General features: G+C 47.9%; 1 protein-coding gene across 1 annotated transcript in view; it reads right to left on the bottom strand.

Moving 5' to 3' along the window:
• Positions 1–3,216: 3,216 nt before the first annotated feature.
• LOC142301461 (ephrin-A3-like) overlaps positions 3,217–19,777 on the bottom strand; it is a 30,613-nt gene continuing 14,052 nt past the window's right edge. The window contains exon 5 of the mRNA XM_075342463.1: positions 3,217–3,459. Coding sequence (XP_075198578.1) covers positions 3,338–3,459 — 122 coding nt within the window. The 3' untranslated portion in view covers positions 3,217–3,337. The remainder of the gene's footprint in view (positions 3,460–19,777) is intronic.

The raw sequence follows: 19,777 nt of genomic DNA on the forward strand, positions 1-19,777 counted from the left end.
CACACACACAAACACACTTCTCCCTGTGATCTCTCTGCAGCTGTGCTCCCCTGCGTCTGGCTGACATCAGATCACACACACACACACACACACACACACTTCTGTATGTGTTCTCCCTGCAGCTGTGCTCCCCTGCGTCTGGCTGACATCAGATCACACGCACACACTTCTCCCTGTGATCTCTCTGCAGCTGTGCTCCCCTGCGTCTGGCTGACATCAGATCTCACAAACACACACATCAGGTTACACTCACTCACACACAAACACACACCCACCCCACTTCTTCCCACCCACCCCACGATCCCAGCAGCTGTACTGCACGCCGTGCTCCTCTGCCGACACTCACCGATCCGATCGCATACACTCACACACTCACACATCAGACAGCATACACGCACACATCCGATCGCATACACTTACACACACATTGACGATATCGCACATACACGCTTACACAATCACAACATCCAAAGATACCACATGCTTCCGGCCATGTGATCCTCCTGCAGGTCTTGGAAGGTCACTGCACGCAGAGTATTGCCGCCGAGAAGCAAGCGATATCGCTGGATGTTGTGAGTGTGTGGATGCGATCTGATGTGTGTGTGAGAGTGAGTGTGATCTGATGTGTGTGTGTGTCTGTTCTTATGTGCGTGTGTGTGTGTGTGTGTGTGTTCCGCCGCTGCAGGACCTTGATGCGCTCACCTGCTCTCGGTCGGCGTCTTGTGCGTATGATCGGGGGTCTTCTTTCTTCTGTCTTCTCTCTTCTGGGGGTGTCCGCTGCCTATAATGAAGTGTCCTGCAGTGTCTTTAACTCTTTCACCGCTGCATGACACTTCATTATTGACCTCAGCTATGTCTTATTTTCAGGGGATGTCTTATATTAAAGCATCCCTGAATACTCCTGCTATGTCTTATTTTCGGGGGACGTCTTATTTTCGGGGAAACACGGTTTGCAGTAGACAGATTATGGTGCCCTCTGCTGGTGACACCTCCTGCAGTAGACTGATCATGGTGCCCTCTACTGGTCACTTCAGCTACTGCTGCAGTAGACAGAGATCATGCAGGTCCCGAACATACTGAGGTGAATGAAGGGCGCAGTTTATCAGCTTTTTAAGAGAAGTGAGGGCATCAGATTTTCCCAGACTGTGGGTGGAAGGAGGCAGCATTGAAATTCCTGACCTGGGAGCGAGAGCGCAGGCAGAGGTTGTGTACAGGTGTGAAAGGCAGTGCAACATGAGGACCATCTGTTTACCTCAAATTTGTGATATTATAGGATAGAGGAATACATAGATTTACACCAGAAGTCATTACAGGAAAAAGGAACACAATATATAGATTTACCCTAAGTGTTATGGCAGGTAAGAGGGGTGCAAGAACCATCCATGCTCCCATTGAAGTGTTGTGTACCCTAGACGAACAAAAGTGCTGGGATAATAGATGTCATGTATTGCACATGAGCAGGGGGACCTCGCATGTGTGGGGTGTTCTAGGCGAGTGGAGCAGGGGGACCTCGCATGTGTCAGGTGTTCTAGGCAAGTGGAGCAGGGGGACCTCGCATGTGTCGGGTGTTCTAGGCGAGAGGGACACGGGGACCATGGATATGGCAAGAAGAATACAGTGGAGGCATGGTGGCAGTTGAGCTGTTGGGTATTCCCGACGAGAGGAGAGCCGTAGCAGTGGAGGTGTTTTGTATTCCCGACGAGAGGAGAGCCGTGGCCGTGAAGGTGTTTGGTATTTCCGACGAGAGCCGTGGCCATGATGGGTATTCCCGACGAGCGGGCACCGTGGAGGTGTTGGGTATTTCGACGAGAGGTGAGCGGGGACCAGGGAAGTGTTGGGTATTCCCGATGAGAGGTGAGCGGAGACCGTTGAGGTGTTGGGTATAAGCCAACATTGAGCCACGGGTGAGGACAGGGTTGATGTCGGGCTGGTACTTGCACCTTGTTCCTCACCCTCCCCTGCAAGTACAAGTGACTAGTCAGGTTTATTCTTTTATTCATTTTCTAGGTTTACAGCATTATATGAAAATCACAGCCGATGCCGTTCATAAAAAGGTCAGTCTGATATTTATTCTCAAAGTGTCTGTGCATTGCATAGGTGGAGACTTGCCTTCATAGAAGACAACATTTGAATTTACAGTTCAGTCAGAAGGGACAATGTATACGTCATCACAGGGATGGTATACATAAAATATAGATAGATATGTATTTACAACGCCATTCTTTCTCCTGCATGCTGCTCTCCCCGTTCGGCTCTGTACAGTGGGGTCCTGCTGTATTACGGATGCGCTGGTTCCCCAGCTGTCCATCAAGAATTCCCAGGGTATTGACTATCGAGCAGTGGATGTCCCCGGTGGAGGGGTCTGGGGTAATTTAGTGCAATTTCCTCTCATCTCTGTAGAGTTGTGGGACAGTTGTCGTGGAGCTGTGACCAGCTGAGGGCGCTCTGTCTGCTGCGTCCAGGCTCTGCTACATCTCACATAGGGAACATTGGTTTAATGACTGTCCATTGCTAGTCCTGGACCCACAAAAGCCTGGAAGCTAATCCTAATTCGGAGCCTGGACATCCAGAAGGAGCAGTGGCCATCACTGCAGGTCTGGTACTTCCACCTCTTCCGGTGTTTTGCAGTTTTATCATCCATTGAATCAGGTTGGCTTATTGATATAAGGTGTCTGAGGACCTTGGGAAGGAAAAGTACACAATATGGCACCAGAAAGTGTTAGAGCCAAACATTTGGTAAAGGGTTCTGCTACTGTGCTCAATGCACTTGGCCAGGAAAATCCATGAGGCTGGCGGTAATCTGGGCAAGATATTACAAGGACATCCAGAAAAGAACCAAAGGGCAACATGTCCAGGAGGAATGGAAAAAAACAACTCAGGGGATTGTAAGGCTGACTAAAACGATGGTCTGTTGTCACCCCAAGGTCCTGCACTCGGCGTGCATCCTATCCTCGCAGGAACCTAACGGGCATAGGCACTCAAGTAATAACAGCCCATAGGTGTGGCCGCCAGTTGTATGTTGTGGGCCGGGGCAGAGCAGGGCCCTGTGGATCACAAGCTCTAGGCAGCAGCTCCTTGGTCCTGTCTGCTCAATGATATTATTCAAGAAATCACAAGACCTCGATAGTGTCCACTAGTATCAGGGTTGGGATTTTAGTGCCGCAGGTTCAGTCTTAATAAAAAAAAAAGATTTTTGTTAAAAAAAATAAAAATAAATGAGATTAAGGACGCTGCTCCTCCTCCCATCAGCCGCTCCCCAACCTGCACAGTCCTTACAGAGTTCTGAATGTGGAGATTGCATTCATTTCTCCGAGGTCTTCAGCCTGAAACAAGAAAACTAAGACGCCAAGAGAGTCATTAGGAGCAGAGAGACGGCCACCGTCAAATGTAAGTGTTCTCGCTTCGGGCTCGTCCCACTAATGCTCTTCTCCAACTTGGGGATCTCTGGATTAAAGTTACCTGAAATACAGGAGGGAAAAGGTGAATGGAGGAAAGCAAGATCTGGTGTCCAACAGTAAAGCAGAAATGGGCTCAAGTGGCAGTCCAAGAGGCGGGCAGAGGGCACGGACCAGAGTCCCAGTCCAAGAGGCGGGCAGAGGGCATGGACCAGAGTCCCAGTCCAAGAGGCGGGCAGAGGGCACGGACCAGAGTCCCAGTCCAATGAGCGGGGGCAGAGGGCACGGACCAGAGTCCCAGTCCAATGGGCGGGCAGAGGGCACGGACCAGAGTCCCAGTCCAATGGGCGGGCAGAGGGCACGGACCAGAGTCCCAGTCCAATGGGCGGACGGAGGGCACAGACCAGAGTCCCAGTTCAAGAGGCGGGCGGAGGGCACGGACCAGGTTCCCAGTCCAAGAGGCGGGCGGAGGGCACGGACCAGGTTCCCAGTCCAAGAGGTGGGCAGAGGGCACGGACCAGGTTCCCAGTCCAAGAGGCGGGCAGAGAGCACGGACCAGAGTCCCAGTCCAAGAGGCGGGCAGAGGGCACGGACCAGAGTCCCAGTCCAAGAGGCGGGCAGAGGGCACGGACCAGAGTCCCAGTCCAAGAGGCGGGCAGAGGACACGGACCAGAGTCCCAGTCCAAGAGGCGGGCAGAGGGCACGGACCAGAGTCCCAGTCCAAGAGGCGGGCAGAGGGCACGGACCAGAGTCCCAGTCCAAGAGGCGGGCAGAGGGCACGGACCACAGTCCCAGTCCAAGATGCGGGCAAAGGGCAAGGGCCAGAGTCCCAGTCCAAGATGCGGGCAAAGGGCAAGGGCCCCGGTTGCAGTCCGAGATATGGGTGGAGGGTAGGGGTCGAGGTCATAGTCAGAGGTAGGCGGAGGGCAGGGGCCGAGGTCAGTCAGGGGATGTAGAGCGTGAAAAAGGTGATTGATGTAGGAAGGTGGAGAGTGAAGGTAGACGAGTGGGATCGTCCATGTGATGTCTGCAGAGGACTTAAACACCAGAGGGGACTAACGAGACTGAACAACATGTCCCTTGAACACAAAAGTACATTTAAGCCAAGATGAGACAGCAGATGGAGGTGACCGTCCAGTATGTAGGTCACAATATACATGGCAGTCCAAAACGAATCTCCGGCACTCCAATTAGAAAACAAGAAAACAGTCTGGGTTTCTTTGGTGCTTTTTTATTGTAAATAAAGAGAATGAAAAAAGTCTGTCTCAACGTTTCGGTCTCGATGGGACCTTTATCGAGAGTTATATCACACGAGGTGAAAAAACAGAAAAAGTATTATAAAAGGTAAATGTTACATGAACATGACTTCAACACAATACATAGTATGGTTCAACTAATCACGTTTATACACAAAGTGCACAATGTAAAGCGCATGATACATAAATCTGTGTCAGGATGAATTCTATATACAAAGGTATTAATATGTACATACCCAGTAACAGAACGTTAATAATCCAAAAGTAAATGAGTACTATAAGGTAATTCAAAGTATATATATGTGTGAAGAGATGACAAAAAAACTTTACACATACCTAAGGGATTAGAGATTAGTATACGGATTGCACCGACAAAGAACAATGTGGATCATCACAGAAAAGATAGGGGAGCAAGTGTGCGCACTGGATGAAAAAGACAAGATGTCTATTAAGAAATCATGCAAATCATATAGTACATAAACTTCTATCAGGTGTATGTGGATACCTGTGACCATATAACGAAATGACAAAGTCAGCCGGTGGGTGTTGCCAGAAGAATCGTGTAGTGGTTTTCTACGGGGGTAGGGGACCACAGTCCAAAACTGGATAAGGGATAGCAAAGAATCAAGGAGAGAGAGGAGGGGGGAGGAGGGGGAGGGAAGAGGGAGGAGATGATTTCATATGTTAAGATCATATATGGGATTAGTAGCCATAGATTCTGAAGAGGGATCTATTTGGGAATAAAATTCTTAGAAATAGTACCTGCCCAGTAGGGGTCAAGAGCCCAGTAACTACTGTACAGTCATATCACCTGCTTGATCCAAGGGAGAAAAAAAGCCTGATGGGAGAAGTGAAACAGAAATTACTATGTGGTAAGGTGGAATCTGCACGAGAGACAGGGGACAACACTATCTACCTGTAAGCAAGTGGTGGAGTAGGTGTACAGTTGGTATTGGTATCAATATCATAGACGGGATCTGTTTGGAGATAGCAGGAAATGCCTTGTTAGGCAGCGATAGTCTCCTATACTTGCTGTAGACTTGTGTATTACCAGATGGCGAGCATGTATATTCTATGTGCAAAAGAGAAGGGATACTTTGGGAACTTCCTGCAGCACAGGGCCTGTCCTTATGCCAGATACCCCTCTCTAAGGTATTACATTCTTATTTCATTGCGTGTCTCACACCATTTTTAATTATTGAGACCCTTCTCTTTTGCACATAGAATATACATGCTCGCCATCTGGTAATACACAAGTCTACAGCAAGTATAGGAGACTGTCGCTGCCTAACAAGGCATTTCCAGAGAGGACGGAGCATTGCCCCCCCCTCCCCCCGGGGCATTTGCGGAGGCCGTCATGACACCTGATTGGTGGGGAGGTCAGGGTGTCATAGGTGTGGTGAGGGGGAGAGAGCCCGTTTTGACTTGTAGTTCAGACAAGGGGGAGGAGCGGCATATTTCCCGCTCTGGTGCCAAAAGTGACAGTTGCACCCATCTCACCTGAGGCCATGGAATCCGTGGAGGAACTGCTGGAACGGGTCAGAGCGGCTGCAGGTGACCGTCCTCCAGGCTGGCTGCAGGCGACTGTAGCCGGGATCATCGGAGGGAGTATGGAGGCGGAGGGGACTTCCCCCCTGAGAGAGCGGCGCCTCCGGAGATCTAATCCGCCGGAGCGGTTTTCTCCAGATGTGACTCCCCGGGCCCAGCGACACCCCAGAAGCCCCTCCGGGGACCCTCCAAGCCGGGCGCCACATGCAAAGAGATCCAGCAGGCCCCGGTCTGGGAGGAATTCCAACGTGCGGCTGGGTCCAGCGGCGGTTAGCAGGCCTCTGCTGGAGTTGGGGGCGGGGCCTGCTAGCGCTGAGGCAGCGATGGACGCCGGGGCTGTGGCGGGGCGCTCTGGTGAGGAACCTGCCGAGCGCCTTGTGCCCTGTCAGCAGAGGAGTACGGAGGAACAGGCGGGCCCCAGTGGTGGGGGCAGAGCGAGAAGGCTGGGATCTGTAGTGCACCGGGCCTGGCGTGCAGGGCCCACGTCGGCTGAGCCCCAGTATGTGGAGGGGGAGAGATGGAATGGCGCTGGGGAGCTGCATTGCCAGAGGGGAGAAGAAGGCAGGCAGCTCTCTGGTGCAGCCGGCCGGCCGGGCAGATATCAGCGCCAGGATCTTTGCCCGGAGGGATTTTCCGGCCCTGTGGCGGCAGGGGCCAACAGCGGGGTGATGGTCGAGAGGAGTCCGGAAGCTACAGCGCAGCGGGATGGACGTCTGGAGTCTGGTGGTCCGGCTGGCGGGGTCTCTACCCTTGTGCAGCCTGGTGAGTATGATTCCATGTCTTGTTTGTCTTCCCAGTATTGTCAGGACCAGAATGTAAGGGGGGGGGTAGGTCACCCGGGGATTAGTCAGGGGGGGCCTATGGGTGGTGGGGTGTATGCGGCGGGAAGTGGGGAGTTGAGAGTGCTGTTAGGTAGTGTTCGCACGTTGCTGGAGCGGTTTGGGGGGGCAAGGGAACCCCCAGCCCCCCTGGGGGCTTGGGTTAACCCACCCGCGCTGGGGGGGAGTGAATCGGCGGGTGTGGGTGTCTCCTCCCCAGTGTCGGTGTCGGTTCAGACAGAAAAAAACAAGGAGGATAGGATTCATTTAGATGATCAGGCGCGTGGGGAAGTTTATGTCTGTTTTGAGGGCCCCTTGGGCTCCCATCTTAAGAAAGAGGTGAGGGAAAAGATCTGGAAGGATGAATATTTTGAGATCTTTTCCCTTCTTCCATTGGCAAAGTTTAATTTAGACAAAGGGATAAAGGAGGATAGTAAGAAAGAGGATGAGGAGAAGCGGCGGTGGCGGTTGATCCCTCAGACATTTAATAATTGGCTGCAGGCCTTTGCAATCCTGGTGAGCGTAATTGGCGAAAAGGTGCCAGAGAACTGTTCGCATCTGTTTTACTACATGGACTCAATTGGGGAGGCGTACAGGGTGTATGAGGGACAGACTTGGCTTAGGTATGACGAACAGTTTCGTCAGAGGAAGGCCGTGCGTCCTTCCATAAGATGGGATCAAAAGGACATAGGGTTATGGTTGCGGGTTATGGCGCCGTCCAGGTATGGCCAGCCCTTTCAAGGCGGGGCCGGGTCAGCCGGCCAGTCAGGTACACAGAGTACCGGGAGTCAGCAGGGGCAAGCGGAATCGCAGAAGCCCGGTTTGTGCTGGCAATTCAACGAGGGGCAGTGTAAATTTGGGGCAACCTGCCGTTTTAAACACCTCTGTAGCCACTGTAACGGGACATCCCATGGAGCGGCTAAGTGTTTCAAGAAAGGAAAATCCAAGCCTGGCGCTTCTCATACCCAAGGGTCTGACGCCAGTGAGCTTAGTCGCGATGCTGCCGTACCTAAGTAGGTACCCGGATAAGGAAAAAGCTGAGGTTTTGAGGTTGGGTTTTGGCGAGGGCTTCAGGATTCCGGCCCCCGTTTTTGATGTTCCGGGGGCAAATAGGAATCTGCAGTCAGCTTATCGGCATTCCGCGGTTGTGGCGGAAAAATTAGGTAAAGAGGTGGCTTTGGGGAGGATGGCGGGCCCGTTTGGGGCCCCGCCTTTTCCCAATTTGGTGGTTTCGCCGCTGGGGGTGGTTCCGAAGAAGGAGCCCGGAAAATTTCGGCTGATTCATCATTTGTCTCACCCAAGAGGCAGGTCGGTGAATGATGGGATACCGTCTGAGCTGTGTTCAGTGGTGTACACGTCGTTCGACGAGGCCACAAAGTGGGTAAAAAGATGTGGAAAGGGGGCGCTTATGGCAAAAACAGATATTGAATCAGCGTTTCGGCTCCTGCCAGTGCATCCAGATTGCGTTCGGTTATTGGGTTGTTGTTGGGAGGGGGGCTATTTTGTGGATCGGTGTTTTCCCATGGGGTGTTCGATCTCGTGCGCATTTTTTGAAACTTTTAGTTCTTTTTTAGAATGGGTAGTTAGGGATGTTTCAGGCCTGTCATCAGTGGAGCATTACCTTGATGATTTTTTATTTGTAGGTCCGGCTGATTCGGCACAGTGTGCCGGGATTTTGGCGACCATGGAGTGGATTTCCAGTCGCTTTGGGGTGCCTTTAGCACCTGAGAAAACGGTGGGGTATTGTGATCGATTCTTTGGCCTGGGAAGTTCGGCTTCCCGAGGACAAGGTTGCCGCGCTGAAGGTCAAGGTAGGAAGGGCTCGGCGGGTAAAAAAGTTGCAAGTAAGGGAGGTTCAGTCCTTACTGGGAAAACTTAACTTTGCTTGTCGGGTGATGCCTATGGGTCGAATTTTTTCGCGACAACTTGCTAGTGCTACGGCGGGGGTGCTCGCTCCGCACCACTATATTCGGTTATCGGCGGAACACAGAGCGGACTTAGCAGTTTGGGGGCGTTTTTTGGAGGAATACAACGGTCGCTCTCTGCTGATGGAGGATGCAGGGGACAATTTTGATTTGGAGTTGTTCACGGACGCGGCGGGAAGCTCAGGTTTTGGGGCTTTTTTCCAGGGTCAGTGGTGTGCGGACCGGTGGCCGGACAAATGGACGGCTGAAGGCTTGACAAAAAATGTGGCCCTATTGGAAATTTTTCCGATACTGGTAGCGCTGCATCTTTGGAGAGAGGAGTTGGCGAACAAGAACATTCATTTTAACTGTGACAACATGGGGGTGGTGTTGGCGATTAATAAGTTTTCGGCGTCCTCCCCTCCGGTGATTCGGGTCTTACGAGAGCTGGTGTTGGTTTGTTTGCAAATCAATGCGTGTGTTACTGCGGCCCATGTGCCCGGTGTTCAGAACCTAATAGCTGATTCCCTCTCTCGTTTCCAATGGGATCGGTTCCGGGTTTGCGCGCCAGAGGCGGAGGCCAGCGGTTTGGAGTGCCCAGCACGGCTTTGGAACGTGGTCTTCAGGCAGCCGGACCACTGATTCGGGCTTCCTTGTCTGGTAACACATGGACAGCCTACCAGGCGGCATGGGATCTTTGGGAGCAGTGGTTGCAGGGTGGCGTTTTTTCTGAAGAGGATCAGTTAGGGTTATTGTTGGAAAAGTTGGGGGGGGCGGTGGTCACAAGGTGGTCCTTTGCAAAGGTAAATCGCTTTGTCGCAGGGTTAGCATTTGGTTTCCGGTTGCGGGGCTTACGGGATTTAACTAAGAACTTTCTGGTAGTTCAGGTTTTGAAGGGTTTTCGTAGGGGACGGAAGCCACAGGATTGGAGAAGGCCGGTGTCATTTGGCTTATTGGAACGGCTGGGTAGGGCGTTGTGGGGGGTTTGTTTATCTCCGTTTGAGGTGAATTTGTTTGTTAGCCTTTTCTTTGGCGTTTTTTGTAGCCCTGCGGGTTGGGGAGTTGGTATCGCCCAGTAAGGCGTTCCCCGGGGGCTTGGATTGGGGTGACATTATGTCAGTGGAAAACGGAGTTGAATTTTGGATTAGAAAGTCGAAAACTGATCAGAGAGGTGTGGGTCGACTAGTCCGTTTGGGGATGGTTGTGGCATCTGATATGTGCCCGTTCAAGTGTCTCGGGAATTTTCAACAGATCCGTCCAAAGGTGGATGGCCCCTTATTATGTCACGAGGATGGGTCCTTTTTATCGAGATACCAATTTGTGAGTGTTTTTAGGGCATGTTTGAAGTCTTTGGGGTTAGATCCGAAGTATTTCGCGTCACATTCCTTTCGGATTGGGGCAGCGACGGAGGCCTCTATGTGCGGCCTACCGAAGGAGACAGTTAAGCAGATTGGTAGGTGGAAGTCGCAGCGCTTTAAGTCGTATGTACGTCCCCAGGCGGTTGTTGGCAATTGAGCGGAAAGGGGGGGGTATTACGGTAGCAATGGGGGGGTGTGGTGTGAGAGTGTATGTTTTTTCAATTTGGTTTGGTGATGCAATAAAATGGTGTCGTTTGTGCATTTTGTATTGCAGAAGTACCCCCCCCTTCCCTGGTCTGGATCCTTGGCCATTCTTACGTGTATTGGGGAGCCCAACGAGCGGAAGCGAGAAGGAACGGGAGACAGCTAGGTTTTGAGAGGGACCTGGCTCTCGTGCGATGGCTCGGCGTTCGGGGATTAGGATGGAACAGGGTGTTGCAGGAGGTGCATAGATACGCCCGGTTGGACAGACCTCCTGACATCTTGGTGTTGCATGCCGGGGGGAATGATTTGGGTGGGCGTCCTTTTCGAATCTTGATAAAGGACATTAAACATGATTTGTTACGGTTATGGGTGTCATTTCCAGGTCTAACAATAGTCTGGTCGGAGATAGTAGCGAGAAAAAGCTGGCGGGAAGCGCGGTCGGTTGACAGGTTGAACAAGGCGCGGGCGAAGGTTAATAGGGTGATCTCGAAGTTTGTTAGTCGGAATGGGGGTATAGCACTACGGCATGTTGAGTTGGAAAGAACGGAAGAGGAATTTTGGTTGGCTGACGGGGTACACCTTAACGCGGTGGGAACTGATTTATGGGCTTTGGGCTTACAGGGAGGTATTGAGAGGGCCCTTTGGTTGCGGGGGGTCTCAGGCACTTGAAGGGTTTCAAGGTGCCTTCGTTGTGGCGTTGTTTATTGGTGGGTCCTTGAAGTTGGTTTAAAATTGGTTCGGGGAATTCATCCGGGTATGGATCCCCTCATTGGCAGAATTGATGGTCACCTGGTGATTTTGGGGGGGGAACCCCGACGGGGTATGTCGGGGCCCCTAGGTGTGTGGTTGGGGTTGACGGAGGATTAACCCTTACCATTTGGTGTTCCTGAGCCAGTGTGGGTAACGGCTGGGAGCAAGTTGGGGTTCACCAGGGTTTTGGTAGCTTCAAGGACCTTACCATATTGCAAATTTTATTGGTTATGTATTCTTGTTAATAAAATGGCTGCTATGGCCAAAATCATCCAAAGATAAATTTGTGTCCATGTAATTATTTTAAATAAGAAATGGGAATGGAGGTGTGGGGTAAGGAAGAAAGACCGGAGTCAACAATTCCAGGGTCAAGAGAGGACGGAGCAATGCCCCCCCCTCCCCCCGGGGCATTTGCGGAGGCCGTCATGACACCTGATTGGTGGGGAGGTCAGGGTGTCATAGGTGGGGTGAGGGGGAGGGAGCCCGTTTTGACTTGTAGTTCAGACAAGGGGGAGGAGCGGCATCTTTCCTGCTCTGGTGCCAAAAATGACAGTCCCGCCCGCCCTCCCTATTATATAGGTATGACGAAGATGTGAAGTTGGTGGGAGGGGTGGTACGGGATTGTTTCTTGGGTCGTAGTGGCTGGTTGGCGTTGTTTATTGGTGGGTCCTTGAAGTTGGTTTAAAATTGGTTCGGGGAATTCATCCGGGTATGGATCCCCTCATTGGCAGAATTGATGGTCACCTGGTGATTTTGGGGGGGAACCCCGATGGGGTATGTCGGGGCCCCTAGGGGTGTGGTTGGGGTTGACGGAGGATTAACCCTTACCATTTGGTGTTCCTGAGCCAGTGTGGGTAACGGCTGGGAGCAAGTTGGGGTTCACCAGGGTTTTGGTAGCTTCAAGGACCTTACCATATTGCAAATTTTATTGGTTATGTATTCTTGTTAATAAAATGGCTGCTATGGCCAAAATCATCCAAAGATAAATTTGTGTCCGTGTAATTATTTTAAATAAGAAATGGGAATGGAGGTGTGGGGTAAGGAAGGAAGACCGGAGTCAACAATTCCAGGGTCATGCTATCTCCAAACAGATCCCGTCTATGATATTGATACCAATACCAACTGTACACCTACTCCACCACTTGCTTACAGGTAGATAGTGTTGTCCCCTGTCTCTCGTGCAGATTCCACCTTACCACATAGTAATTTCTGTTTCACTTCTCCCATCAGGCTTTTTTTCTCCCTTGGATCAAGCAGGTGATATGACTGTACAGTAGTTACTGGGCTCTTGACCCCTACTGGGCAGGTACTATTTCTAAGAATTTTATTCCCAAATAGATCCCTCTTCAGAATCTATGGCTACTAATCCCATATATGATCTTAACATATGAAATCATCTCCTCCCTCTTCCCTCCCCCTCCTCCCCCCTCCTCTCTCTCCTTGATTCTTTGCTATCCCTTATCCAGTTTTGGACTGTGGTCCCCTACCCCCGTAGAAAACCACTACACGATTCTTCTGGCAACACCCACCGGCTGACTTTGTCATTTCGTTATATGGTCACAGGTATCCACATACACCTGATAGAAGTTTATGTACTATATGATTTGCATGATTTCTTAATAGACATCTTGTCTTTTTCATCCAGTGCGCACACTTGCTCCCCTATCTTTTCTGTGATGATCCACATTGTTCTTTGTCGGTGCGATCCGTATACTAATCTCTAATCCCTTAGGTATGTGTAAAGTTTTTTTGTCATCTCTTCACACATATATATACTTTGAATTACCTTATAGTACTCATTTACTTTTGGATTATTGTCGTTCTGTTACTGGGTATGTACATATTAATACCTTTGTATATAGAATTCATCCTGACACAGATTTATGTATCATGCGCTTTACATTGTGCACTTTGTGTATAAACGTGATTAGTTGAACCATACTATGTATTGTGTTGAAGTCATGTTCATGTAACATTTACCTTTTATAATACTTTTTCTGTTTTTTCACCTAGTCTGATATAACTCTCGATAAAGGTCCCATCGAGACCGAAACGTTGAGACAGACTTTTTTCATTCTCTTTATTTACAATAAAAAAGCACCAAAGAAACCCAGACTGTTTTCTTGTTTTCTAATTGGAGTGCCAGAGATTCGTTTTGGACTGCAGTTGTTTGTTTTCTCCAGAGCACCCTGTCAAACTCAGTGAGCCAGGTCTACTCTATATATTGGACAATATACATGGCGGCCCTATACATTGTGACTGGTGTGCAACTCTTTATCCTATTGTTTAGTTGTATATTTTTGAGTCTTGCACCCTGTTCACACCATTGGTGTTCCAGACATACATTCTTTAGTTAGTATGCACTTTGTCTGAGAACCCTGCCCCACCCATAGCCATGTCTCTTATTTCACACATATATAGCTTGGTCCCTTGCTTCCCATACAGAGCAAGTTTTTTAACTGCAGGTGAGGTTACACATAGGTTAGGGACCCCAAAAATAGAGATTACCTTGGCGTTTGGTTTTGGGGCTCCTTTGCATTGATCAATACAATGGCTAAATATCTCTCATTTCTATTTTTCATAGCAGTTATGCAGATACCATTTTCATGTTTTTCACTTATTTCAGATAGTCCATTGTATTTTTCAGTCTAGTATTCATATAGCAGTTATGCTTTTCATTATTCCCCTATACATTGTGACTGGTGTGCAACTCTTTATCCTATTGTTTAGTTGTATATTTTTGAGTCTTGCACCCTGTTCACACCATTGGTGTTCCAGACATACATTCTTTAGTTAGTATGCACTTTGTCTGAGAACCCTGCCCCACCCATAGCCATGTCTCTTATTTCACACATATATAGCTTGGTCCCTTGCTTCCCATACAGAGCAAGTTTTTTAACTGCAGGTGAGGTTACACATAGGTTAGGGACCCCAAAAATAGAGATTACCTTGGCGTTTGGTTTTGGGGCTCCTTTGCATTGATCAATACAATGGCTAAATATCTCTCATTTCTATTTTTCATAGCAGTTATGCAGATACCATTTTCATGTTTTTCACTTATTTCAGATAGTCCATTGTATTTTTCAGTCTAGTATTCATATAGCAGTTATGCTTTTCATTATTCCCCTATACATTGTGACTGGTGTGCAACTCTTTATCCTATTGTTTAGTTGTATATTTTTGAGTCTTGCACCCTGTTCACACCATTGGTGTTCCAGACATACATTATTTAGTTAGTATGCACTTTGTCTGAGAACCCTGCCCCACCCATAGCCATGTCTCTTATTTCACACATATATAGCTTGGTCCCTTGCTTCCCATACAGAGCAAGTTTTTTAACTGCAGGTGAGGTTACACATAGGTTAGGGACCCCAAAAATAGAGATTACCTTGGCGTTTGGTTTTGGGGCTCCTTTGCATTGATCAATACAATGGCTAAATATCTCTCATTTCTATTTTTCATAGCAGTTATGCAGATACCATTTTCATGTTTTTCACTTATTTCAGATAGTCCATTGTATTTTTCAGTCTAGTATTCATATAGCAGTTATGCTTTTCATTATTCCCCTATACATTGTGACTGGTGTGCAACTCTTTATCCTATTGTTTAGTTGTATATTTTTGAGTCTTGCACCCTGTTCACACCATTGGTGTTCCAGACATACATTATTTAGTTAGTATGCACTTTGTCTGAGAACCCTGCCCCACCCATAGCCATGTCTCTTATTTCACACATATATAGCTTGGTCCCTTGCTTCCCATACAGAGCAAGTTTTTTAACTGCAGGTGAGGTTACACATAGGTTAGGGACCCCAAAAATAGAGATTACCTTGGCGTTTGGTTTTGGGGCTCCTTTGCATTGATCAATACAATGGCTAAATATCTCTCATTTCTATTTTTCATAGCAGTTATGCAGATACCATTTTCATGTTTTTCACTTATTTCAGATAGTCCATTGTATTTTTCAGTCTAGTATTCATATAGCAGTTATGCTTTTCATTATTCCCCTATACATTGTGACTGGTGTGCAACTCTTTATCCTATTGTTTAGTTGTATATTTTTGAGTCTTGCACCCTGTTCACACCATTGGTGTTCCAGACATACATTCTTTAGTTAGTATGCACTTTGTCTGAGAACCCTGCCCCACCCATAGCCATGTCTCTTATTTCACACATATATAGCTTGGTCCCTTGCTTCCCATACAGAGCAAGTTTTTTAACTGCAGGTGAGGTTACACATAGGTTAGGGACCCCAAAAATAGAGATTACCTTGGCGTTTGGTTTTGGGGCTCCTTTGCATTGATCAATACAATGGCTAAATATCTCTCATTTCTATTTTTCATAGCAGTTATGCAGATACCATTTTCATGTTTTTCACTTATTTCAGATAGTCCATTGTATTTTTCAGTCTAGTATTCATATAGCAGTTATGCTTTTCATTATTCCCCTATACATTGTGACTGGTGTGCAACTCTTTATCCTATTGTTTAGTTGTATATTTTTGAGTCTTGCACCCTGTTCACACCATTGGTGTTCCAGACATACATTCTTTAGTTAGTATGCACTTTGTCTGAGAACCCTGCCCCACCCATAGCCATGTCTCTTATTTCACACATATATAGCTTGGTCCCTTGCTTCCCATACAGAGCAAGTTTTTTAACTGCAGGTGAGGTTACACATAGGTTAGGGACCCCAAAAATAGAGATTACCTTGGCGTTTGGTTTTGGGGCTCCTTTGCATTGATCAATACAATGGCTAAATATCTCTCATTTCTATTTTTCATAGCAGTTATGCAGATACCATTTTCATGTTTTTCACTTATTTCAGATAGTCCATTGTATTTTTCAGTCTAGTATTCATATAGCAGTTATGCTTTTCATTATTCCCCTATACATTGTGACTGGTGTGCAACTCTTTATCCTATTGTTTACTCTATATATTGGACTTTATTTTTCCTGGGCTCCTGAAATCCTCCTTTTTGCATTCATGTCTTTTCATACATTTTCGTATGGTAATGAAGAGGTGACTAACATTCTTTCTCGGGTCACCACACCACGTACATTTCTATCAGTCCCCACAGAAGAGATACGCACCCGGGACTACGAAAAAGAACTAAAGAGATACACCGCCTTGGATCTACATTGCGCTACACTAGCGGAGTACCACAGAGTACAAAGAATCCCACGAGGACTCAGAGTATCCCTACGCCCAACCCTGTTTTCGGATAATCCCGAGTACTGCACGAAATACGAGAGTATACTTAATAAGTGCTCTATGGACGTAATTATATTGACAATCGAATTTCTCCAAAAAGAAATCAGTGAGTTGGAACCAAAGATCAAGTCCATTGAAGACCAATTCTGTAACACTTTGCCTAGTGCAGAGTGGGACAAACTGAGACAGAAAACGAAAGAGTCCATAGACTCCTTTCAGAAAACTCTACAGGAACGGAAACGATCAAAGTTTATCAGGGACCAGGAGGACTATAGCAAAGACCGTGTCTACAGGTGGCGTTCCCTGGATACCAATCCTCCTCGCCGGCCCAATTATTACCGATTCTCGGCCTCCTCTGGTTCAGATAGCGATTCACATGCTACGTCATCTACCCGTTTTTTAGAGGCCAGACACCCCCCAGGAGAAAAACGAGGAGGAGCCAGAGGAAAACCAGGCAATTTCTCTCGCATACAGACTCGGTCACAGGTAGGACCACTGTAGTTGATAACATTGGTGATAACTTGGTTTATAACATTTCATCATATAACCTTTCACATATTGAATCACAGGTGCTACAGAAAGGTTTGTCTTTCTGTCCGACTCCTAAATTGAACCCCTTTCAGTTAGACCAAGAGATGAGACGCTTCTTCAGAAGCCTACGACTTAGAGCCCATTTTGCCTCGTCGGAGGGTGACACATCCACTGACAGTATGAACCAGAACCCTGGCGCATTTTGTCTCCGTAACCTTAATCTCAGTCTTACCAGTACCTTTCATCCCCCTAGGTCATACCATCCCATCGAGACTTACATTTCTTTGGTCTCCAATGACATTGATAAAGCACTGAGGGATATTGACAAAGGTAATTACAGGATTAGACATAACATTACTCCAGAGGAAGACAGTGCCATCAAGGGACTCAGGGATAACAAAAACATTGTAATAAAGCCAGCTGACAAAGGGGGCGCTATCGTTATTCTTGATAAGACCTACTACCTGTCTGAGATACACAGACAATTACGCGACAGCTCAACATACTTACCCGTTCCCAGGGATCCCACCCCTCAAATCCGTGAACGTATCAGGGATATTGTGGATTACCACTTGTTACAGGGCACAATAGACAAGAAGCTAGCGGAATATCTCATTAGGTCCAACCCTGTGACACCTGTTTTCTATGTCCTACCCAAGATCCACAAAAATTTACTACAACCCCCGGGACGACCTATTGTAGCCTCTACTGACTCCATTCTTTCACCATTGGCCATCACCCTAGACAAAATTCTTACACCCCTGATTCCTGTTATCTCATCATATCTGAAGGACACATCGGATTTCCTTTCTCACATCAGGTCCCTCACCTCCTTACCTCCCAACTGCCTTCTCGTAACTCTCGATGTAGATAGTCTCTACACGAGTATACAACACAGTGACGGCATTCAAGCCGTCAGCTGGTTCTTAGAACGTCACGGGACATTGTCTCCCCTACAACATTCCTTTTGCATTGACCTTCTGCAACTTGTACTAGGGAATAATTTTTTCCTCTTCGAGGATCAATTTTACGTACAACAACGTGGTACAGCAATGGGATCTAATGTAGCGCCCCCATATGCTAACATCTACATGGCGCATTTCGAGGACACATTTGTGTACAACCATCCACTTTGGACAAGACATGCCATCGGTTGGAAGAGATACATTGATGACATTTTTGTTATTTGGCATGGTGATTCTCAATCCCTAGTTACCTTTCATCGTGATATCTCCTCCTTCCGACCAGGGCTTAAATTCACGATACACAGCGACCCTCTCCAAATCAATTTTTTGGACACTCTTGTCATCTTATCCCCTGATGGGACAATTACCACAGACCTATATGTCAAGCCCACTGATAAGAACAGTCTTTTATTGTACTCGAGCTGCCACCCTCCACATATAAAAAAGTCGTTACCCATTTCTCAACACAAAAGGGTCGAACGGATTGTCTCTGATCCCCAGCAACAAATAACCCGGTTTCGTGAGATGGGCGACAAATTCATCTCACGAGGCTACCCTCCCACTGTAGCCTTCAACCGATCCACTCGTGCCCGTGATATCAAAGTCAATACTCCACGGGTCCACTGTGTCCAAACTTACCACCCTTTTGCTCCAATCTTTAAAGGTATAATCTCGAAACATTGGCCATTGCTACAGAAAGCGTACCCTTCCATCAAAGAGTTCTGCACACCCCCAATTTTCTGTCATAAACGAGCTAGGAACCTTAGGGATAGCCTGATTAGGGCTGACATAGGGTCATTTACTCCATCACGTCAGACTTTCCTGGGACCACCCAAAACAGGCAATTTCCCATGTTTGCATTGCCTCCAATGCAATAACCTGACCAAAGGTGATAGATTCACACATCCTCATACAGGCAGAAACTTCTCCATTAAGGGATACCACACTTGTGACTCTTCCTTTGTAGTATACCTGATCAAGTGTCCATGCGGTCTCGGATATGTGGGGGAAACCACCCAGCATATCCGGGACCGCATTAGCAAACACAAATCCACGATCAGATGCAAGCAACTTCTACTGCCCATCCCCCACCATTTTGACACTTTTCAACACACAGTGGCCCAACTCAGATTTCAGGTAATCGAACATATCCCACAGATGCGCAGGGGAGGCGATAGAGTCCGCAGATTAAAAGAAAGGGAGGCGTTCTGGATTTATACACTGGGCACTCTTGAACCCCGAGGTCTGAATAGGGAATATGAAGTCCACTTTTGATATGTTTTGTGCTCCATGTATCCGCTTAAAATTCTACATTTGGCTCTTGTTGTAGTTCATCTGGTTCTTTTTATAGTCCTAGTGAGTATTTCCTATATTTTATAGTCATAGCCATGACTTGTGACATATGTCTATAGGAGAGTATTTTATGATTTATGAGTTATGGCATTTGTGTCTTACTATGTTCTTAACGTTCTTAATATTCTTATTTGTTTTCACATTGTCTCTCCCTTCTAGTATGCTTACTAACATATTTTTCCTATTTCCAGGCTCCCTTCACCATGTGACACCTGCTTACCACTGGTTCACCCTTCTCTTCCAGCGGTCACTTGAACGGCACTATCTTCCTCACGCCACATTGGTCAGTATGTAATTCATCACCTTACCCTGCAGTAACACACAGTCTTCACTGCGCAGGCGCGATATAGCGCCGCAGTTCCACCTTCCACCACCAACTTCCTCACTCAATCCCGGCCGGGCTGTGCGCATGCGCGGACTCGATCCAGTCTGCGCATGCGCCGCCATGCGTTCCACCTGACCCTGTGTGCGTTCCACTTCGC

The sequence above is a fragment of the Anomaloglossus baeobatrachus genome, chromosome 4 (genome assembly GCF_048569485.1).
Source record: "Anomaloglossus baeobatrachus isolate aAnoBae1 chromosome 4, aAnoBae1.hap1, whole genome shotgun sequence".
NCBI classification, from domain to species: Eukaryota; Metazoa; Chordata; class Amphibia; order Anura; family Aromobatidae; genus Anomaloglossus; species Anomaloglossus baeobatrachus.